The following is a 24221-nucleotide window of genomic DNA, read 5'->3' on the forward strand; positions in this document are numbered from 1 at the left end:
CAGGATCTCCCAGTACGTCTGCTCGTGCTCATTTCCAGCTACTCCATTCACACTCTCCAGAAACGGACCAAAGTCTGGGTGCTCCCTCACTGTGAACCTGGCAATACACAGAGAGTCAGGGCATCTATCTACAGGAGGTTCTTTACGAGCAGAAATGGGTCATCATCAGCTTAAATATGTAGGAGAAACAGCTGAGCCACCTTTAAGAATAAAGGATGATATGCAGAGGTATTAAAGGGGATGTCATGTGGTCTTACTTGAAGTCCTGCTGTGTTTCCTGCAGTCTCCTCAGAGCGCCCAGCAGGACACCTTCCTCCACCACAGAGCTGGAATAGGACTCAGGAGTCATGTTAGACAGGTCATTCTCCACAGACAGTCTGATAGGAAGAGTCACTGGACCTGCACGCCATGTTATATTCAGCTATAGTGATGCTTTGCATGATACACACACACACAAAACTGAGTCATTTAAGGTTATAGTTTTATATTTTCTTAAATATTCACCCTTGGATGTGAGAGTTCCTTGTGTCAACAACAGAAGAAAGCCCACAGAGAGGAGAGCGGTTGTTTCAGATGCCATCCTGTTCGATCTTCTCCCTCAGATGACTAATAACACTTCAGCTCAGTACTTATAGTGTGCCTAACCCTCATTTGTGAGCACACTTAGAATACCTTTACTCCTGTAGCCACCCTGTGTCTTTGTTGAGTTTAAATATTCACAGTCACATACTCAAACTAAACATGAGTGTTTGCTCTTATCTCACACATGTGGCAGTCGGTCACTGTTAATGTGTGGTTTATGAATAGAGAAACACTGTTATCTCTAAAGTGACTTAATGATCATTTAGTTGATTAATGATCTGCCTTGTGGTTTCTCAGAAGGCATGAATGAGAATGGTTGGTTGTTTTTAGATCATTTATGTATGCAATCTTAAGCCTTTTCTACAGAGAATGTAAGAAAGGTCATGTGTCTTTCCTCAAGGGAAAGAGTACATTATGTAATCAGGATTTGGCCTTTGAAGTGGCACCTCACTGTCCCTATAGCAGTCTTATTAATCAAGTTTCAACATGGCCATGCAACATATTTACTGGAGCCTAAAAAGAAAGCATTCATCTTTAATTTGGATACTCACTTGTCTCCTTCAGACCAAGGCTGAGTTAAGAAAAAATAACTAGAAAAACACAGTGCAAGCCTGTGATGATTTACAGACCTACTCATATAACCCCTAAGTTTTGCAATCAGTGTGATGGATTCAGGTTTACATTACAGTGTCTGTGTCTAAGAATATGGTCCTGGTTGATAATATTAGCATCCATAAGGGGGCAAATCACACAGAGAGAGAGAGATGGGTTGCTGTGCTGAAATTGCTCATGTGGCGATGCGAGAGCTCGTTTTAAATTGGTCTGATTAGGCAGGTGCAATTGGCTAAAAATGGTTTTGATTTCCTCTCAGGGGTGATGTAAGGCATGTAGGGCCCGCTTGAACGCGAGTAACCCCGGCTGTTTTACCGAAAATAACCCGGGCACTGCAGCATCAGCACCAGGCAGCTGCGCAGGTGCGGCTTTTAAAGAGACAGCGGGGCCTAAAATCTCACCGAAACCTTCCGCATGTTTACACTGACTGTCCACAGCAGTGCAATGACAGCGGTGGAGCCCAAATTCATTATCTGTATCAGTATTATGTGGCAAGATGAGAAATAAAACAAACTCTTATTCACAGAGGAGCTTTATCCTAATTTCACTGGGTTATTCCCATTTCTCTCATTTCCCCAGAGACAGCAGCTGATAGTCGCCCAGAATAGAAAATGAAATTCTTAAAAGGTTTAAATTGGCATATGAGAGGCTAATTTAATGAAACAGGCTGTGGCGGTCAATCTGATCAGAATACATTTAATTAACTTTGAAGCAATTCCAACTTTTAGGCTAGAGCTCAGGCCTTAAATGACCACAATATCCTTAAAATGTCTTTACAGGGACTTAAATGTGTCTACTGTACTGTGCGCATAGTGCCTTCACAAAATGTTCTGTATTTACTTTTTTTTCTGTGAGATTTTATTCATTTTAAAACACGGGGTCAGTATGAGGAAGAAACAAGCTTAGGAAGAAACAATTAAAACCAAAAGAGTATTTTTTCCCCCCCTCTGGTAGCATCCTGCCAGCAACGCCCTGCATCCCAGACCGGCGTGCGTACCACACAGACGCACTAACCGGTAAGAGGATAACGGCTGCTGCTATATCGAGCTGCTGCTGCTGAAGCATCTGCAGCACTGTTTTGGCTGTTATTGTTTCATTCCAGATGTCTCGGGCTGAAGATTGTCATCAACACCACTGCTGAGGATGTGTGTGAGCATTTCGATGCGAGTTCGGGACGGATGGATTCGATGAAAGGAATAATCTTACCGAGGAAAAGCATGACAGGCACCGTGTTCCCCTGACGATTTTCTGGGATGCAGTCATAGTTTCAGGCCGGACATGATTTTAATCTCAGGAGTTGCTGTAGTGGATGTGGGACGATGTGCACCGCACCCCGAGAGATACTGATAAGGAGAACACAGCTCGGTCCTTTAATGACCCTCAACCGATCCGGATTTTTCCTGGACTGTGGCGCACAGTGAGCATCTTGTATTTTTTATTTTCTTTTAATTTTTTTTTAGCTCGGACTGTTTGGGCAACCTTCTCATGAGGACGGATTGTTCTGTTTTGTCTGAAGGGATCAACTGAGCACTGTTGCTCTCATCCAGAGAGGAGAACCAGGGCTGAGCTGCTCACCTGGTCATTTCAACACACAATAATAAGTATGTGCAATGCGTGCGTGGGTGCCTGTGCATGTGCAATGCAACACAGTAGCACTGACTGGTGAAGCCACAGTTACTGCATATGTGTCCTCAGAACAGGCTCATTTATGTCTCATCTAAATTTAAAAAGGTCACTTCTCCCCACTGCTCTGTCATTTTCCAGCCTAAATAGTGTCTCATGTTTTCATCAGTTTGTTGTTAACAGGTGCTTTTTGTAGAGCTGGCAGCATCACTCAACACTGACAAGTCATTGCAGAGCACAGAATCACCACACCACTGCAAGGATATGTACATGCATTTAATAACCATATTTCATCCCCTCAGGAGACTTTTACTATGGCTGTGTGTGCAAACGTGTCCTGGCTTTGTGGCCGCACATGACAGAACATGGAGGCCTTCATCTGACTGAGAGGCCATTAAAGCCTGTCAGTGTTTTATAGAGCTTATATGCAGGCTGTTAATGGAAATTCACTAATGGCAGGGTGGTCAATAGAAGTCATGATCAGTTGTCTTCACTGTTCCTCTTCACAGGATATTTTACTGCACATGCAGCAGGTCATGGATAGTAGACAGTAGCCGGAGGGTATTACAAGACTGCATGGCATTGCATGGCAGCAATGGATGTTTGTACAGTGATTATGTGTTCACACATGATATGAGTTTTGATTAGGAGAGTTAGACCCAAACAGACATTGTTTATGCGTGTATATCTGCGTGCCACCATGTGCTGTTTACTTATTGGCTCAAAAATATTTACAGCAGTCCTAAAGGTGTTCTTTGGGAAGTGATGATATTTATGCCAAATTCAGGCCTGCATGTGCATAAAATAGTTCATTTTTCAACTGTTTCCGGACAGAATCAGGTGGTTTTGTATATTAGCCGTGTTCTTTTGTTATTCCTTATGCAACAGCACACAATTAATTTACAATAAAACACACATCCCATAAGTTTTCCTCATTTAAACATGACCATCCATAAACTTTGAACTGATAATTACATGGCTCTTTATTTACAGCTAGACTGTTAATCTAAAGTAGGCCACTTGAGTCACTTTTGAAAACTCATTTTAATCATTCACACAATCCTCTTAATTCTTTTTAATTTAGGACTGCAGTATTATTTTGTTAAATAATTATTGACGTAATACCTGATTAATGAAATAGTAATGTGATCTTCAGTATGCTGATATTAAGGAAACAATGTGTTGTTTCAGTTTCAGATTATTGGAAAGGTAATGGATCAGCAGCCCCTACATGCTTTAACAGACACTTCAGTGTAGGAGGACATTTATGTGAATCAGCAGTATAAGCGGGCTTGCTGCATGACTGAAACCAGATCCCGACTCCTCACACTCATTCTCCTCAACCATCCCACAGATTTAACTGTAATCAAATCATGTCCAGCACCTAGTTTTAAGCTAATGTCTGCAGTCATCCTAAAATCATTCCTACAACATACCTTTGTGTCCACACATCTGCTGAGGCGTGTGTGTCATGTTTATTGGCCAATGCCTAGTTTCAGATCTCTGAAGAAATTATTTACTTTAAAGAATTTTTCAATATGAGGCAGATTTGCACCTTCTTTTGAAGCAGGAGAGTGGAGTTAAAACACTAACATGTCTGTCCTTTGCAGCTTTTTTTAGCATGGCTGAGAGGACACTGGAGCAGGGCTCGGTCAGCATCCCCATGGAGGAGACCAAACTCCCTGGCGGCGCACCTCAGGAGGCGCCACTGCTCATCCACTTGAAGAAAGTTGAGAACCACATCACTGATGCTCAGCGCTTCTCCCACCTCCCACGCCGCTCTGCTGTGGACCTGGAATTCAATGAGCTCTCGCACACCATCCGCGAGGGTCCCTGGTGGAGGAGGAGAGGTACTGCAAGCTCAGTTCACAGTAACCATGATGGATGAGCAAGCAAGCACCACCCATGACAATCAATATCTGGAGTGCAGAAATTTCAAGGGAGGCATTTAAAAGCTTTTCTGACGTTTAAGAAAAAAAATTCCTCAGTGTTAGTCTCTCATGCCTTGCTCTGTTGTTCTGACACATGTAGCCCAGCCCTGTCTTCACACACACACACACACACACACACTTGCAGACTTCCACCATGTTGTAGCAGGCAGCGTGCCTATAAGCTTTGCTGCGCTCAGCAAAGTTTAGACATAGTAAATCATTTACACTCGCAGGTTGGCACACTGCTTGCCTCTCTTTTCCCTGTGTTGTCTGACGATGAGTCAGGCCCACGATTGATCTGCTCTTGAAATATGAACAGCATTTAAACTCACCACCCTTATTAATGATAAGCCTCCAACCTTTGGTCACCTCTGCTTGTCAACTAAACCACCCTCTGCAAACTGTTGGGTTCAGCTGCTCTTGTTATGTTCTGTATATTTAGCAGGGTGGGGATGGGGGACTTCAGAGGAATCCTTTATTTACATTCTCCACATCCTTAGGAGCGGCCCTATATTATGCATTGCAGGTTGCCTTGTGCTATTTTCAGTCTTGTTTAATATTGATGTGCATTACAAAAGCCTGGCAGAGGAATGTTTGCTGTTCCGTTGTGAAACCTCAATGTATGGAGAGTATTCATGAAGAGGATCATGGCAGGGGGAAGAACAGTGAGGGACTCCTGAGCAGTGGTAAACAAAGCAGCTTTTGTTTGTGCACTGATGCTCATGTTTTTCCTTTAGTAGTCTAATCAGAATCAACCTGTGGTTTCTGCTTTTGTTTGTGTTGTTTCTTCAGAGTGCCTGCCTCAGCTCATCAGACTGATGATGTGTGAACAGGAAGTGTCTCAGCTTTTCCTAATTAAGCGGTGCCTTTCATAAAGAGGCTCGCCTGCCATTTTACTCTCTTTCCAATCTCACCGAACCTCCCGTCATATACATCCTGCTCCTCATAACCCCTTTCTGTCTCTCCAATCTCCACCTCTGCCACTCATACAATAACAAGCCACACTTAACTTTATAATTGGTGTGTTGCTTATATTTGACATATGCTGTAGTTCGTTCTGAGGGGCCTGTCGGTGCTTGTGTCTAATTTAACAAGCTAAGCTCAGAGCTGATTCTCTGCAGTCCCTATCTGCCTGATCAAAGCTGTAAAACAGGTGTAATCACACAGCGCTTAATGCTGTTGTTCTGCTGTGTGCTTTTGTAGTCAGTGATTATTTCTCCTTGGAAAAAAACACATCATTTTATGTCATTTCTGCTGCATTATAGGCAATTATACAGCTGGTAGATAGGAGAGAGGGGAAAAAGGATGAACCCTTGATATAATTTGTAATTTAATGTGTTTTAGCCTTTGAGTCACTGACACACTACTTATGAGTCATTCCTTAAAATGTTTGTGATGAACAGGAAGAGATTACCAAGAGGAAAATGCTGCAGTAAATTTAGAGGTTTTTCTTTAATTGTAAAAGGGTTCAGAAAGGTTAGGTGATATATGAGCTGCCCTCCGTCTGCATTTCTTATCGTAAGCTCTTCTTGGCCAGGGCAGCCATTTATCCCTGTTAGGATGAAGCTGCTGTGACCTGCTTTCATGTTGAGGTATTCTCCTAAATGGTGAAACACTGGCCCAGCTATGAAAGGGGAAGGACAGGAAGAGGGAGGGAGAGCAGGAAAATGTTTACATGCCTTTAGGTTATTTAAGCTCTGCGTTTTGTTATTTACTGCAACTGCGTCTCTGCACCTGCATTGATGATCTGAGTTTGCTAGGAGGAAGAGGAGTGTGGTCATCTTACAGATATACTCACATCTTTTACTTAACATTCACTGCGCTGCTGATACCATGCTCCTTTTAAAATGCCACACCATGCACATAATAACTCAAATTTATGACTGTGATGCAAAGTAATCCATGCTGCTTCATCACTTACATTTTCTTGCAGAATGGTTATGAAAATGTATGATTAGGTTTAATACAATCAATTTGAAATGAAATTCTGCAAATGCAGCTCACAGTTGTGTGTAGCAGTCTTGTATTTGCTCATTTAGCCTGTTATGTTGTAGACCATAGCAGACAGAAGTCAAAGCGATGCACTATGTATTTGTCATATATGAAGAATGGTGGCAGTTGATGCAGAGTCTGAGTATGTTATCTACTAAATGTCCTGATGTGAGGGTGTGGACCATTAGGAAATGATTAAGGACATCAGACAGATTTTAATGCTTCATTTTGGTTCTTTCATTCCTTCATTTTCATTTTCCTGTGTGTACAATTTCACAGCTTGGACAAATTAATTGAATATGTCAGAAGTTAGAAAGGCTTGTGTCTTTCTTTAAAGCTGCCTACAATTTGCCATAATTAGTCACATTTGCTATCTATGCAGTTATATGTAGTTTAAATACCATATCTTAACTTAAAGGGGAACTGCCCCAACTTTACACATCAAAGTCTGTTTACAGGTTTTGGGGAGTACTATTGCATATGTGAAAAAAGTTGTATAAAGCCTTTCATGGCTCTAAAAGGAGCTGCGTGAAGTCTAAAAAAATAAAAAGCCTCAAGTGACATCACTTAAGTCAGTGTCAGGTGGGGCTGAAGACTACAAGTTTGAAAATTTAAAAAAATCTGGGGTTGTGGGGTTAGATAGAAGTGACAGGTTTTGACAAGAAAGAAGAATGCATGGAATAAAAAAGACAATATCTCATTACACTTCTATGACATCCAACAATGTTATAGAAGTAAAATGCTAAATCAGTGGAGTACTCTTTTAAACGTACCTTTTATCTACCATGTGCACATTACAGCATTTTATATAAACAGGTTATTACACTGTTGTGATGAAATAATTTTTTTTCATCCAACAGTGCGACCACTGCCTGGCTGTTTATGTTAGTATATAGTTACTCAAACAAGATAAATATGGCATGTGTAAATGTAAAAACAGGTACTCATCTTCTCATTGCATATTAGCAAATTTGATCAAAGAGCCTTTTCACCAGAGTTTGTGATGACAACTCCTTTAAGAATTTAGATACGATTGTAGTAAAGAAGCAAACATTGATTAAGTGTGAGGGGAAAGAGTTACTTTTCTTCAGATCATTCTGCTTTACGGACACATTATATTCCTGGTGTGAGAATTGAGTCATTTGTGTCTTGGGCTCTGATTTAAGGCCTGTGATGACCCCACCTCAACTATGACTCATAACAATTTGTCTAACAATTACTGTGAAATTACCTATGAGAGCAGACTGGAATCTCTGAGTCTATACTGTCACATGCTGTTAAGTCTGTGTGTTGTCAGGAGTGGACAGTGAGGTGAGCTACGTACTCTGTGGCTCTCATGAGACTGGCTGATCAGGATGTGCCTGCAGCCTTCGCACAGATAAGACCATTATTATGCACGACCTACAGCACAGGGTTAGATCATCAGTATGCACCACATGCCAGAGCAGGGCTGCTTCACTGACAGCAGGCTGCTCTGCTGTCTGAATGGAGGCTGTCTGATGTAATAACACTGCGAGGGAGGAGGGGGCACTGCCATTAGGCTACTTTACTCATAGAGTGAGGGTTTAAGGGAGCTGGCAGCTCTACTGAGACCATAATTACACAGCTCGAGACAGGAAGAAGCATCCCTGCAGACAATGGAGAAATGGGTGAGGTGAGGGAGACAGGGGTGACAAAAAGGCAGGATACTTACGGCCCTTTTTAAACTGTCAGTTCTAAAACTCTTTGCTTTACTGTTTCCACTGTGATTCAAGAACCACAAAGGTTAGGAAATGCGTCATGAAAAATCCTGAGCCATATTCATTAGCAGACCACACCGCTACAACATATTTAAAACCCCTGCAGGGAAGTAATGCCTGTGGTTTTTCTGTTGGCGCCACTGAGGGCATCATGCTCCTAAATCTTTCTGTAATATTGTTTTTTTTTTCCTCTGTACTCTTTTGCTGCACACCTGATGCCCAGCTCTCCTAAAATACTGTGAAATCTTCTGTTCTTCTGGTTTTTACTCTTCACAGCCAACTTCACCTTGAATTCTTTCTGTTCCCTAGACACTGATAACAGCTGCACACCTTTTTCTGTCTAACTTCCCATTTCCAGCATTTCTAGTATGTTTTTAAATGGTGGCTGTAGTCAGTGTAGCCTGCTAATAAGGAGAATGTTTAGATATGTGACAACACATTTGCTTGACCACTTATGATCGACAACACTACTAGCTCTGCCTGAGGGTTCCTGGTATTCAGATTTAGTAGCCCGTGACCTCCCCTGCTGGTGTTAAATTAGGCTCGTTATCTATGAAGATAATCTTTAGAGTGAAAAAGTTTCACTCTGCAACACGGCTCAGTAAGTTCCAACAGAAACAGGCCAGTAGAGTGAACCAGAAACACTGTTCCACCTGGTTCACTTTCTCACTGTCAGGGTTTTATAAAGGTGTTATAAAGGTGAGCAGGCTTTTAATTTACCAAGCAGATGGACCATGATAAGAATTACCGCAGGGTAAAGGCAAAGTGAATACAGAATGTAAAATAATTTTGTCAGCAGATATTTTCCGTTGTTATTCTTGTTAAGAGCACACATCAGTCCCTATCTGGCTTTTATATTCCGGCTTTTTCTACAATGTTTTAAGCTTACTTTAACCATCTTTTGTCAGATAAGCATCAGTCAAATTAATTTGTGTTGAATCTTGCAAATTAGCTCTTAAAACCTAATTTTTTACACTTGCTATTTTGGTTTTGTGCTTATATTTTTTCATCTTTACTCACTTTGCTTTTTACTATTCTTCTGCCAGTTATGTCCTCCCTCTGTCTGCTTGACATTCCTTGGTGCCATGAAAATGAAAGATTACTGTTACTGAATGTTATTACTGGTGGATGTTCAAAATACACTGTAGAAATATTTTGTAGACAATGTAACCTAAATGTGTCATGTAAATGGGCTAGAATAGTAAATATAACAAATAAATTGAAAGCTCATTGTTTTAGATCTCGTGATATGTAACATAAAATGATACATGTATCTTTGGAGTAAAATGTCTGAGAATGATTGATAAAAACAATTTCAGACCAATTACAGCACAGTTAAAAACAGCTTTTTTCACTCTTTGTCAGGTTACAAAGCCCTCCTCAAGTGTCTGTCAGGAAGATTCAATAGCAGAGAGCTGATTGGCATCATGGGGCCTTCTGGAGCCGGGAAATCCACTCTGATGAATATTCTGGCGGGTTACAGGTGAGATGTGGAATTGTGTGGGGTTTGTGCAGTTTCCTAAACAGCTTACATTCTCTTACGTACTTGTATAAGATCATACTTTTGATTTCATTTAGTGCTTGGAAAATGGCTGCAATATCATTTTATTTTCTGTTGGGAAACAGGGAGACGGGCATGAAGGGCCAAATCCTGGTGAATGGTCGGCCAAGGGACCTGAGGACCTTCAGGAAGATGTCCTGCTACATCATGCAGGATGACATGCTGCTGCCACACCTCACTGTGAGGGAGGCCATGATGGTGAGGTCATCTAAAACAAACACACACAAAAAACACCTCATTAAATCCTAATGTTCAATAATAAAGTTCTGACTTCTGTCTGTCTTTCAGGTTTCTGCCAATCTGAAACTGAATGAGAGCATGCAGGTCAAAAAAGAACTTGTAAGTCTGAATGTATTGATTGCATTACAATTATATGTACAGAATTATTTCTCAGCTAGGGATGGGTAAGACAGTAGAAATTTGTCTCACCTCAGAGATTTCCATTCTATTTATACAAAAGTAGCTATCCTTTGAATATCTTTGATTGTATTAGGTCATTGTGGATAATGTTGCATATTATTGAGCAGGACTGCTTTATGGTAATATTGGATTTACAGGATTTTTGATTCAATATAATAATGTGCCCTGCCTTTTCAGGAATTCACTGGATTCCATCTGGCTATTTTATAGATAACATTTTAAAGATGACATAACCGTCATTTCCTCCCACCTTCACCAAGAGAAGCTGGCTGCAGACAAGATGGCGGCCGCAAACCACAAAATTCATCGGAGAATTTTGTAGTTTTCATTCACAGAAATGAACAAAACGACAGTTTTAAAACCTAGTTTCAATTAATAAAAGTTTTAAATATTGCCTCTCACTCCACTTGCAGCCACGAAGAAAGCAGACACTAGCAAAAGTAAAAAAACAGAACACTTCGGCCGTTGATGTCACATGGCGTCCTGTATATGGATAATAATTGCGGTCCACCATCTTGTCTGCAGCCAGGTCCAAAGTGTTCTACATCACAACGTATATCAATATAATGATAGGTCACATATATGATAGAAGATTTTATCTATATCGCCCACCCCTATTGTCAGTTATGTGTGTCATCATGTATCCACATTCATCTTTGTTTGTGTCTAAGGTGGATGAGATCCTGACTGCTCTGGGTCTTCTGGACTGTGCTCATACACGCACCAACTCTCTCTCTGGGGGCCAGCGTAAAAGACTGGCCATTGCCCTCGAGCTGGTCAACAATCCTCCTGTCATGTTCTTTGATGAGCCCACCAGGTAGGATATTACCCACCTAGAATGAATCTGCGTAATCTCAACATAAATCCAGATTAAATAGTGTATCTGTCTCTGGTTTTCGGTCTCATCTTGTGTCCCATCCCAGTGGTCTGGACAGCGCGTCCTGCTTCCAGGTTGTTTCCCTCATGAAGTCTCTGGCTCAGGGTGGACGGACAATCATCTGCACCATTCATCAGCCCAGTGCCAAGCTCTTTGAGATGTTTGATAAGGTAACTTGAGTGCTTATAGTGCTGGACACATCTAGCCTTCCATTTGCTGCTGCTTGGACCAGGGGACTACAAGTTAGCATGATCATCATTTTATCCAGCTGACAAGCAGCGCAGCCGTCGATACCCAGGCCTGTTGTTTCTTCAGTTCATATATTATTCAGAGAGTGAGTGTGTTGGAAACTATGTTGATTACTCTCTACCTGTGTTCCTCCACCAGCTGTACATCCTCAGTCAGGGTCAGTGCATATACAAGGGCACAGTCCCTTATCTCATCCCGTATCTGAAGAACCTGGGCCTCCACTGCCCAACATATCACAATCCTGCTGATTTCAGTAAGTCAAGCAACTCCTTGAGTACAAGTGAATGTATGTGTGTGTCTGTGTTTGTCAGTTTTTTTGTTCTCACTAGCTTATCCTCTCTGTCCCAAGTCATTGAGGTGGCGTCAGGGGAGTATGGGGATCTGAATCCAGTGCTGTTTGAGGCTGTCCAAGGTGGACTGTGCTCCGAGGAGGGGAAGAAGAACTCCAGAGACAAAAGTGACTCTTCCTGTCCCGCTCAATGTCACAGTGTGAGTGATACCAGCCCCATCGCCTAGCACCACACCTATATGTCTTACATTTACAGACTTCATCGCCTCATATCATGCAATAATTAAAAAAAAAAAACTACAACCACAGAACATTGAAAATGTCCATCTACTAATCTCAAAGAATTGTTCAATGACAGGACATTGCATCAGATTTCATTAGCTTCCTTCAGTGGTTTCTGATGGATTAACTGCATTCATTAAACAATAAGTGATCTACTCATTTATATGAAAAATAAAGGTAATAGGTGTCTCCTCAGACTCTCTTAGCTTCCTCTCACTTTCTCTTCCTCAGCCTCATAAGTCACTTTTGATAAGAGCATCAGCTAAATGCTGAAACTGTATATGTAAACCACCCAGAGCTCTCTATTATACCATTACTCCTACATGGTGCAGTTTTGCCTTTCTACTCCTTTAAACATTTCTATCAGTTTATTGATTTTCTCTGTTGCAATTTTTTCACGTTTCATTTTTTTCTGTGTAGGCATCAGCCAGTAACTTTTAACAGAGATGATGGTGTTTTGTATTCTTATATACAGTATGTCTATATCTTCATTTTCTGGCTATTGCCTCTTAACTTTAATCTTCTTTGATTGCATGATTTAAGATATTATTATGTGACCTTCCACTTCCACTCAAAATATCTGCCATCATTCATCACCTAGAGTGTGGGGCAGACACAGTGTGCATTCTGTGTTTGGAGGTTTTAATTCATTGAGAGACAAAATGTATGTCTATACTGGCATTATAACATTGTTAAGACAAAGTCTCGTCAGCATCAGTCAGGGACAATTTGAATCATAAACTCAATGCATGTTTCTTACATGATATATTATACACTTGCAAGTTATACACAAAACACAATGTTCTAATCAAACAGACAGACCAGTTAAAGATTTATTCACAATATGACTTAAGTATGATTTCTCTTTTTTGCTAATGGTTGTCTGGTATCTGTGTGTATTACATAACTTCCTCCTCGTTCTCACTGTCTTTCTCTACAGGACACAGGAACTCTTGAGAAACATAGCTTTGCCACCAGCACATTCACACAGTTCTGCATTCTCTTCAAAAGAACCTTCATTACGATATGCAGGGACACGGTAAAATTATTTTTCTATGAGCTATTCCTGCTCAAACTCAGACTACGACAGACAAAACCTATTATGTAAATTTGATTATTGGTATCAATTAAGGGCTTTTGAGTTGTTTTGATGTTTGTGTGCTTTCAAGGTGCTGACCCACCTCAGGGTGATGTCCCATCTGTGTGTTGGAGTGCTGATTGGCCTGCTTTATCTCAAAATTGGAAATGATGCCAGCAAGGTCTTCAACAACACTGGCTTTCTCTTTTTCTCCATGTTGTTCCTCATGTTTGCTGCCCTGATGCCCACCGTCCTAACCTGTAAGATGCTAAGTCTAGCAAGAGATTGGAAACATTGATTTGCCATGTTGTTTTTCTGGTTGAAGTGGAAAGTATTTTACGCTGCTGTTGTTCCACAGTTCCTCTGGAGATGGCCGTGTTTATAAGGGAATATCTCAACTATTGGTACAGCTTGAAGGCCTATTACTTGGCCAAAACCATGGCTGATGTACCGTTCCAGGTAACGTTCAAATGATTGGACACAATGGTTTAGACATGCATATAGTATATTTCAAATTAGCGACACTAAAATCTCTTTTACAGGTGCTTTGTCCAATCATGTACTGTAGTATCGTGTACTGGATGACTGAACAGCCACCAGAGGCGAGTCGCTACCTGCTCTTTATGGCCTTGTCCACATCCACGGCCCTGGTAGCCCAATCCCTGGGTTTGCTTATAGGTGCTGCATCCACATCTCTGCAGGTAAGTAAGCCTGCATACCTTAACGTCCCTCAAGTGAAAATGTGTTCACTTCACTTGGATGTTTGAGCTTCACTGTGCAGAATGATTTATGTGCAGAGTTTGACACTAGAAGGCTGTTTTCACATATATCTGCTAAAGAGGGAAAGTTTCGGCGTGTTGATCTTAAATCTGAGTTTAAGATGTGTTCGTATGAACAGGATTTTGTGACATCACAACTGGGAATCATGGGTCCAGTATGCAAGTTATACAAGTGTGATGAGGAAACTTGAAACCACCAGTGCACGTGCACAGAGAATGGGCTTTTCAGTGAAGTAGGAGACATCTTGTGTGCAGTAGTTAAAGGCAGAATAAGTAGGATTTGTCCGATCTGTCTGTAAACACAATATTTAAAGTTGGCCCCTCCTCCCCAGCTCAGAGCGAGAGAGTCTCGCATAGCCAGACCTATCTCCACACTTCGTTTTAGCACTGTGCCAATGCTGGAGACACATCCATGACACAGACAGATAGCAGAAGAGAGGGATGGAGAGAAAGACATATAAGCTGTTCGCTACATTACGAGTCCCAACCTCACAGCCTGTGCGCTGGGGGCTACACACCATTGACCAAAGGCTGACGCCCAGAAACGTCCCGAACACAGCAAACTAATAAGAAACTAAGAAAATACAGGCAGAGGAAAGGATCTCTGCAGTTACAGACACCGCCACAAACTTCTAGTGGGTCATAAGTGATGATTGAGAGGGATTATTTTTGATTATTTTGAGTCTATACATTATTTTGTTTTTTAGGAAAATCCTACTTATTTTGCCTTTAAACTTATGATATAGAAATATTTGCATTTTCATAGATTGTGGATTTTTTAGTGAGGGAGAGGGAGTGGATGTAATTTTAAGAATTGTTGGGAAAAACTATACCAGACACAAATTATTATTCAAAGCAGTTTTTCTACATGCCTTAAAACATGTCTGGAGGGGATCTTTAAAGGGGGAACCGCACCGATTTCACACATCAAAGTCTGTTTCCAGGTGTTGTGGAGTACTACTGCATATGCGAAAATAGTTGAAAAAAGTGTTTTGTGGCTCCAGAGGGAGCTTGAAGTTTGAAAATGAAAAACATCTGGGGGTGTGGAGCAGTGTTGGGCAGTAACGGATTACTTAGTAATGTGGGATTACAATTTGAAATTCAGTAATTACATTACAGTTACTAATCCCAGGAACGCTTCGTTACTTTGACATTTGGGGGTCGGCTTGTTAGCTGTCTTGAGTTGAATGGAGCATTGATGTCAGTTTGGTCTCTCTGTGTGTTCAGTGGACAGACTGGTCTGGGACGTGCTAGCTTGGCACAGGAGCTTGAGGTGGACGGAGGAAGTTAGCCCCTACCAAAAGAGGAGAACGAGTAATGTAATGCATTACTGTTGCTGCTGAGTAAAAATACTGTAATTACTTTTTCAATGAGTAATGTGTAATGAGTGATTGATTACAGTTTTCAGGTAACTTGCCCAACACTGGTGTGGAGTTATAAAGAAAATAGGTTACCAGACCTCAGTAGCCCGCTCCTCATCTCCGCTTGAGAGGGTACTAGCTAGCTGCTACTAGCATAACAAACCCAAATCTTTGGCTGAACCGTCGGTGGTTGAGTTGCATTGTGGGTAATGTAGGCGCCAGAAAGAAGAATGCATGGAATAAAAGAAGACGATATCTCTGGTTCTGCTGCATCGATTTTGCTCCTTTTTCTTAAACTGTCCATCAACAAAGTTATAGAAGTGCAATGCTAAATTGGTGCAGTACTCTTTTAAGTATCTGCTTACAAGATACTTCACTGAGCCAGTTTTTTTTATTGTATACTGCTCATTTGTTCCACAGGTGGCAACCTTTGTGGGTCCAGTCACAGCCATACCTGTGCTCCTCTTCTCTGGCTTCTTCGTCAATTTTGACACCATTCCCAAATACCTACAGTGGAGCTCTTATGTTTCTTATGTCAGGTACTGTCAGCTACTTTATGCAGTTCAAATTTCTTAGAGAGTTCAACCACTATCTTTAGTGGTTGAACAGTCTTTGTGGTCAGGCTTTCTCTCATCTGAAATGATTCTCTTAAAATGAGCCTGGGTTTATGAGGTTTTGTCAAAAATGTCTGCTTTCAGGTACGGCTTTGAGGGGGTGATACTCTCTATCTATGGGATGAACCGGTCGGAGCTGGAGTGTCCGGGTGTAGTGTGTAAGTTCCAAAAGCCAGAGGAGGTCCTACAGCTGCTGGATGTGGAGGATGCAAAGCTCTACGTGGACTTCATGGTGCTGGGGGTTTTCTTCCTGGTCCTCAGGTTGGCTACATACCTGGTTCTGCGCTACAAAGTCAAGTCAGAGCGTTAGGACGCCCAGAGGCAACCACTGATGGTGTGAGATAGTAAGCAAACATATAGTCTCTCTTTCTCTGTCTCTAGTTCACATACATGTACAAAGACATACACAAGTTCAGCACATAAAATCATCACAAAGTTGTGTTGCGGGTGCCCCAGTAGCTCACCTGGTAGAGCGCACGCACCATGTACAAAGACTGAGTCCTTACCGCAGCAGCTCAGGTTCAATTCCAGCCCGGGGCCCTTTGCTGCATGTCATCCTGTCTCTCTTCAGCTGTTCCTATCTAAGGTTAAAAAAAAATTCTTTAAAAAAAAAAAGAACGTTGTGCTGCACCATTACCCAAACTGTACAGTATATTATCTTTGAAATGGTTTGTTATTCAAGAAAAGGGACAGTTTAGACCGTGGAGTGTAGTTTAACCCCCCCCACCCCATTATTAGTTGTCCTCCAGTTAATAGTATTTTTCAGATCACCATTACCTTCCAGAAATATTGTGTATCTGCACCATTCATAAACAGAATATCCAACAAAGTAACGCAAAGCATGTTTCTTTAAACTGAGAAATTTGGATTCGTACATATTTGGTCACTCCAAGTAAGTGCCACATGAATCATGAGCTCAAGCCTCTGGGTTTATGGGGACCCATAGTGCCCATCTTGGTGCAGGAGTGCTCACTAACTTGTAGCTTCTCAATCCAATGCCTAAAAATACAAGGTCCACATCAGAATCCTGTTAATTGATACGTAATTGGACAGCACCCATCAAGGAACAAGATTTCAAGATGGATATCCTCGTATTGCCATCAGGAAAAGTGGAAACTTTCAGTGCCAGAAATGTTTTGTGTAGCTTCTCGCTCTCCTGTAGGATCATCTCATCGTGTATCCTTACCAAGACGCTGAACATGATGGCTTTTCTTTATGGAATACGACCTTAACAAATCGACTGCCAGTGGATGACTTTCCTCGCTTTCCATCTCCAGTATGGATCATTTTCCTTCTGCCCTACCTTTAATGGTGGTAGAATGTTTAGACATGGATGAAATGTTTGTAAAAAAAAGTCAGTCTTAAACAAAGACTGATATGGAATCACCCTGCAACCTGGCCTATGATTCCTTACTTGCTCCTTATTATACACGTTTGTTTCTGCCATAAGCCAAGGAAGCAGTCAGTGAACTGGGAGCAAAATGTGAAAGCAAGCATGAATGCTGTTTCCAGCCTGATTCGGAGGGCTGTCTTAATCCCATTGGATGCAACGAGAGAATGTTTAAGGTGAAGTGCAATAGCCTATTCTATGATTAAAAAAAGTGATGTTTGTCTAAACGGTGTCGCTCTTTTGACACAATTCTTTGAACTGCTTGTTTCCACTCGTTGTATGACTCTTTGACCTCCTCCCTCAGCTACAAAAGGAAATATCCTTTTTTCTCTGCTTCTCTTTATCTCTGCTTTGCTGATGTCTGACAGATGTGTGTTGTCCAAAGCAATGCTAGATACTTGAAATGCTGGCTGGGCAGTGTCTGCGCCTCTGAACTAGAATGATTTGAGTTTATTTTGCTTCATTGTTTGCACATACACCTTATGTCAGTGTACATGCTGGTTCTCACGCACACACACAGGTACATATGCACACAGACACACACACACACACACAAGCAAACACACGCATTCACCCTTGGCAATGTTTAGAAGAGCCTCTCCTTGTCACAGGGCAATGCAAATATTTTCCAATAGACTTGCTATGAAATATTTCTTACTCAAACTATCCTACTTAGTAATCCTTATTATAATGCATAAAATAACGTATATAATCAATGATTGTACAGTGAATATGTCATGCTGTAAACTAATGTACATTTGCACTTTTCAATGTATGTTTATTCTTTTTTATTTATTTGTATTTAATTTTATTTTCATATATATCTATGTGATGAGTGCTGCTTGAAAGTATAATGGGAAAACAGCAACTGAATGTTGCATGTTCACTTTAGGAATGAAATTTATGAAATATTAAATTTCAGAGTATAGCATAATGATTTTATTTCCTCATTCAAATGTATGTATCTTGCCATGTTTGAGGAGATGCAAATCCTCTGCTTCCTGCTGAACATTTTTAGAATATCTGGAATTGAGTGCGTCATTGGTGTAGATAAAAAAAGAAAGAATCAGCAGTGAGAAGGTAACATATTAGAGTGTGAAATGTGCTGGATGATAAACAACAGTCAGCCAAACGTATCATTATGTAGCTAAAGAGATTGGCAGTCTCTTTAGGCACTAACTGGATCAGAGAGCGATCAGTAATCACTGATGGAGGTTTGGATTCTGTCATAAATAGCAATAGTCAACATTGTGATGTTTAATTGTTATACCTCCACTGCTGTGGCATCAGTCAGTTTATATGTTTTATATTAAGAACTTGATTTGAGTCCTTTTGTTCCTACCAGTTTTACTACATGCAATAAGCATCCAAAGGTATTTTAACTCTATGAGACCAATTTCATGAATGGAAAATGTGACGCTGCAATCTGTTTTTTTCATTTTAGTTGTGTTTTTGTTGCTTCTGTTCAGTAACATAGGCTAATCTGGTGGACATGTTTAACGGATGACCCTCTTAAGGATTCAATTAGAGGGACAGAAGCAGAATAATAATAGTAAAATGTACTGTAGATGGGTGCTGGACAAGGTAAAGCCACTGGGCAGATGTTGCCATTTTATTGTCAGACCCCATCAAGATAATTGGATCTCAAGTTAGAGCAGGAAAATGTGTAGCATGGGAAAAATATTGCATAAAGCCAGTTTTACTACCAAAACACCAGATATGTGTTTTAACCTTCCCCAAATTATATAAAAACAACATGAGTTGGTAGCAGACCTGCGTGTATGACTTAGTATGGTAAAAAAATAAATAAATCTAACTGCAGAAAAGAAACAGCTCCAACCCTGGAACAAAGCAGGCATAATTAGCAGTATTGAAGTCGTTAACCAGTCAAAGTCTCAGCCTGAGGTCTAAAAGCCTGTGGTACCAAAGAAGAGGAAAACAAATCATCCTTTCTCTGCTGCCAAATGTGAAATATAGTGGGCACACTTCTCAGTGAGATTATGTTGTCAAATGTCAAAAAATCTGACCAAAGAAAGTGCTCTGAAAAAACGTCCACAATTACAATAGTAACTGAAAACCCACTGGATTTTCCTGATTTCTGGATTTTCAATCCATGACAAAATTGTCATGTTTTTTAAGATTTGTTTTCCATTGTCCCTTCCAGGTCAGAAAAGTGATCATTACAGACAGATATGATTTGGCTCCAGTGGAGATACTAAATCATTTAATGTTAAACAAATGTAATCATGTGTAAGCAGTATTCTGGAAGTGATGGTGCAGGATGAGTGAATACTCAAATCAAAAAGTTTTTTCACTCTCTTTGACACTTTTATTTATCATTTCACCTGTTTGTCATAATACGCCACCTGACTTTAGTGCACTCAATCATGCATGGTAAGTAATATTATGCAGGCTATCCCTACAGAAAACTATGATTGAGTGAAAATTAGTAATAGAATGGAAGGCTGTTTAACAAAGATTGTTCTTTGTGATTGTTATTTTTGTCTGATTTAATTTGTTTATCATTTACAGTTTAATGTATGGTTTCTCAACTCAAAAAATGCAAGTTCTGTATACTGAACGCTGTTCCAAGGATTATAATAAAGATCATTTATAACCTTTGCCCTCACTCAGTGAGATGATTTGCTCAAATATTGACTGTTCACATTTACTTATGAGGTTTATACCTAGCCACAAATCCCCATTTAAGTTAATTAAGTTAATATCTACATGGTTATTTGTTGTTTGCTCAATCAGATATCGCACACTTACAAGTACAGTAAGAGCACATTTTGTTCATACATTCCAGTACACAAGTCTCTCAAGGGTTAATGCTTGACACAGATGTGGTTGTGTGGATTTACATTTGTTTTTAAACATAACTACTTTTTGTTCATTCTTCATGTAAATGTGCCATGATACACTGGTTTTAGCTTTAAAGTTACATTTGAGGCATTTCAACAACCACCAGAGGTTACTGAAAAACCCAATATTCAAATGAAATATGAAAACAGCTCTTTATTGAAAGCAAATACCACTAGCTTGTTCAGATGTCAGCTATATTATTAATGACAGAATGAGTCAAATGTTAAAAAATGGAAAGGCGGGTGCAAGAATCAGAAAAATCAGCATGACTTCTACACTTTTTTTTGAAATACATTTTACAGCCCAAAGGCGCCATTGTCCTGATGATTGCGAGAGCAGTATTTGCAGGCAAACACAATGCAGCATGATGAGAGTAAATGAAGTGCTTCCACAAATGTGCATAATGGCTCATTCAGTGGTGAAGCAGTTTAGTAATAACTTATATTAATTATAACTGAACACATCTCAACAAAAGCTGGGAGCGGGTGACAAAAGAAAAGGCACTGAGACTTTAATGAAGACTTTCATTCATTCATTGCCTAATCATGCTACTGTATTCTACATTCTCACAGGAGAAAGATCTAAAAAGACAGGTAGCTAGATTGGGTCAGGTTAGGAAACTAGATTTCAGACTTCGGCCCTGTGCTACACTCATTGTTGCATATAGAGTAGGTGAGAAAAAAATGGAAAAATAAATTAGGGTATTGCAGCAGCTGGAGTATAGGTGTCAGTAGGGAAAAATTAAATCATCAAATAAATATTAAATCATTATGTATTTACCTACTGAACAGTTTCCATGGCTGTTATTCAGATACCATATGGTCTAACTAATATCTCAATCTCCATTTAGCTGTGCATTAAGCCGTGATTAAAGCCTGTTTATTTGTTTTTCTTTGAGGCTTGATTAGGTTGTAGACAAGAGGGACCCCTGCTGGCAATACATTTATACCATTGTTCCTTGAAAATATGGACTATATCAGTATGTTTTGTACGTCCTATGTCATTACATGGCATGCAGTCTCTTTGCAATACTACGTATGAGCATGAATATGTGAAATGTAATTTCAAAATTATGAGGCTAATGCCCGGTTTGATTTGATCCATATTCAGTCACAGTTAAACATGTTTTCTTTACTCATACCATACTATCACAACCTGAGTCTAACTGTTTGAAGACACACACTATTAAGACACACACAATACTGCAAACTCACACTGTGTGATACTGAATGATCGATGTTAATTATTCTGTGTCACATTGCAACAAAATAGTAGTTAAGTTTATTGGATGTGTCCACTCACTCTTCTGATTGTTTATAAGTACTGCACAGCCATCGAATGGGCTTTAATTGGTTAAACACTAATAAGGCCTCAGCACCCTGAAACAGATCGATGCGCTCACTGTCCAATCAGGTGGTAGTAATTCTAATAAAGGTGTTGCACGCCTGTCTCTGCTCACATAAAATTCAGCAAACGGAGGGTAGTTAGAAGTTGATGTATGTACTCTTAATATTGGATTTACTTCAGGTAACTACTATTTTACAAGTGCTCTGCATTCTAATGGGCTTTACTACTAGTTAAAAAACAGAGGTGAAGGCTGTTAGGGATGTATTGATGATGTATGATGTATTACAAGCTGGGCCTGAACACAACAACATCCCAGGCCCAGCCCCTGACAGGACAGAAAGAGTGTCCGCACAGCAGAGGAATGAGCACCAGGGGCTGTCTAAAACATATTTGTGCTAAGTAGGATGAAGATGCAGGTGCTATGTTATTCTGAGACAAACAGTACTCACCACTGGAGCTCCACCAAGAAGTAAACAAACCAAAGAGTTATGATGGTAGAGGCGGAGGATGACAACACAGCTCTCTGACATCAAGCCCCTATAAAATGCAGCTCACGTTGCAATGCCCCTGATGGAGCACAACCAACCTTTCTGTACACCTTCTAAATAGCGTTACAGTGAGTGAGAGAGAGGAGACTCTTAGACCCCTAAATTCTCAAACCTCATAGCATACATCAGGGCTAAAAGGACTGCTGTTATAATTGACCTGCACAAAGTCAAAGCCCTCATGGAAAGCCACAGTTGTTATCACAACACAGTGGAGGTGATGCAGCTCTTGTCAGAAATCACTCGTAGGAGGAGAGCATGTCGTGTAGAGAGCAGGTACAAAGGCTGACAGCTCTAACCTCACACAAACTCTTATTCAAGCCCCTGTAGGTCCTGGACCTGGACAAGGTTTGTATTTTCAGAGTAACTGCCATCATGGTTAAGGATGGATCCATGTGACCTGTTTTTTTCCCATGACCACGAGGAGGGACTTGGTATTCGTCAGGTGGAAATCACACCTCACTACTGAATTAGGGTCAAGGGCATTTTCGTTCTGTGGAGATAGGTCCGAGGGTTGATGCCTTTGGCCTTACAGCAGCTCACACAATACCCACCAGAAAACTCTGTAAGCCCTGGGTTTGAGCATTCTGAATAATTGCCACTATGGTGAAGGGGCTTAGTTTCTCCTCTTAGTCTCAGCGGCAAGACCACGAGGCACTGACCCAGAATTGAATGGGTCGGTTCTCTTGGCTGCCTACTAAATAGTGTTGTCACTTCTTCTTTCTGAAGAAATAGTTTAAGTTCTGCCGGAGCTGCAGCCAGCTCCCAACACCAAAGTCAAAGAAGCATCACTCTTTGCTCTTGGGCAAGTGAGTCAAGAGTGGGGCAGAATGATACCAGTACAAATAGTAGAACAGGAGGAAAGCCGTTCCAGGAAATCTTAAGAGCCAAGAAGCTGCTGCGGATCCAGTTCATGGTAGGAGTCAGTGACACTGGAGGGTGTAATTGATCCGCGAAAGTCTTGGCATGCAGATGTGTCTCAAAGGTGAGTTCAGTAAAAAGGACAGCTATTTCGTACGTGCTACGGTACCACAGGAAGTGAAGGCTGTTAAGGATGTGATGTACTCCCAGCCGGGCCCGAATCTGATCACAAACAATCCGAACCCAACTGATCATCCTCCAACTAGTGCTATCCTGTATGCTTTTGCATGCTGGGGCAGCAGGTTGAGGGTAGCGGACTCTAACAGACTCAACAAACTGATCCGTAAGGCCAGTAACATTGTGAGGGTGGAGCTGGACTCTCTGGCGGTGGTGTCAGAGAGGATGCTGGCCAAACTACATGCCATCTTGGACAGTGTCTCCCACCCACTCCATGACGTGCAGGTCAAGCAAAGGAGCACCTTCAGCGGAAGACTCATCCCACCAAAAAGCACCACAGAGCGCCACAGGAAGTCATTCCTGCCTGTGGCCATCAAACTCTTTAACTCCTCCCTCTACGTGTCAGTCTATATGACCCTAAGTCACTAAACTGGACATTGATCATTAACATCACTGCAATACTTGAAATAATTGTGCAATATTCTGTGTTAATACTCCTGTGCAATACACTCTTTTCAGTTTGAAATTCCCTATTTATTGATATTTATTCATACTTCTATTACTGCTGTGCAATATCCACTGTCTCATAATAATCTTAATAAGCTACAATTAATAGCAATTAATTAATTTGACAGTACTCATTATTGCACTATTACTTACTATTTGTATTATTACATTGTATTATTATACCATACATACTTATCATCAACCGGTAAATCCACTTTGTACTTTTCACTTATTTTAATTTTATACTTATATCCACTTTGTACTTAATTTATCTTACCTGTATTATAGTGTATTATATTCTGATTTGCTTAGTACTTCTATCCCTGTGTGCACTGATGTCACAGTGAGCTGCTGTAACAAAAGAGTTTCCCCTCGGGGATCAATAAAGTATTTCTGATTCTGATTTTGATAAACTTTGTATTGCAGCAGCAGAATCTGAACATACCACCACTTTAATCGGTTTAACCTCCTCTACCCACTGAAGACTGATGATTATTGCTGTCATTTCTGCTGTGTATACTGATAACCTGTTTGAGATTC

The 24221-nt window shown here is 40.7% G+C and overlaps 1 protein-coding gene across 2 annotated transcripts; it reads left to right on the top strand.

Moving 5' to 3' along the window:
* The first annotated feature begins 1698 nt into the window (after window positions 1-1698).
* Window positions 1699-20001, top strand: abcg4a (ATP-binding cassette, sub-family G (WHITE), member 4a). 2 transcript variants are annotated; one of them, XM_044222921.1, is made up of 16 exons: window positions 1699-2611; window positions 2711-2795; window positions 4428-4667; window positions 9845-9962; window positions 10106-10238; window positions 10329-10379; window positions 11132-11277; window positions 11384-11507; window positions 11725-11839; window positions 11936-12075; window positions 13098-13196; window positions 13327-13495; window positions 13594-13694; window positions 13778-13936; window positions 15796-15914; window positions 16074-20001. In XM_044222921.1, exons 1-16 carry the CDS (start codon window positions 2504-2506, stop codon window positions 16297-16299), a joined length of 2133 nt encoding a protein of 710 aa, XP_044078856.1. In that variant the 5' UTR covers window positions 1699-2503; the 3' UTR covers window positions 16300-20001. The 2 variants fall into 2 exon arrangements, with proteins under 2 accessions (XP_044078856.1, XP_044078857.1); XM_044222922.1 differs by lacking the exons at window positions 1699-2611; window positions 2711-2795; window positions 4428-4667 and adding an exon at window positions 5210-5434.
* The last annotated feature ends 4220 nt before the right edge of the window (window positions 20002-24221 follow it).

Source organism: Siniperca chuatsi, linkage group LG14 (assembly GCF_020085105.1).
Source record: "Siniperca chuatsi isolate FFG_IHB_CAS linkage group LG14, ASM2008510v1, whole genome shotgun sequence".
Lineage (NCBI taxonomy): Eukaryota > Metazoa > Chordata > Actinopteri > Centrarchiformes > Sinipercidae > Siniperca > Siniperca chuatsi.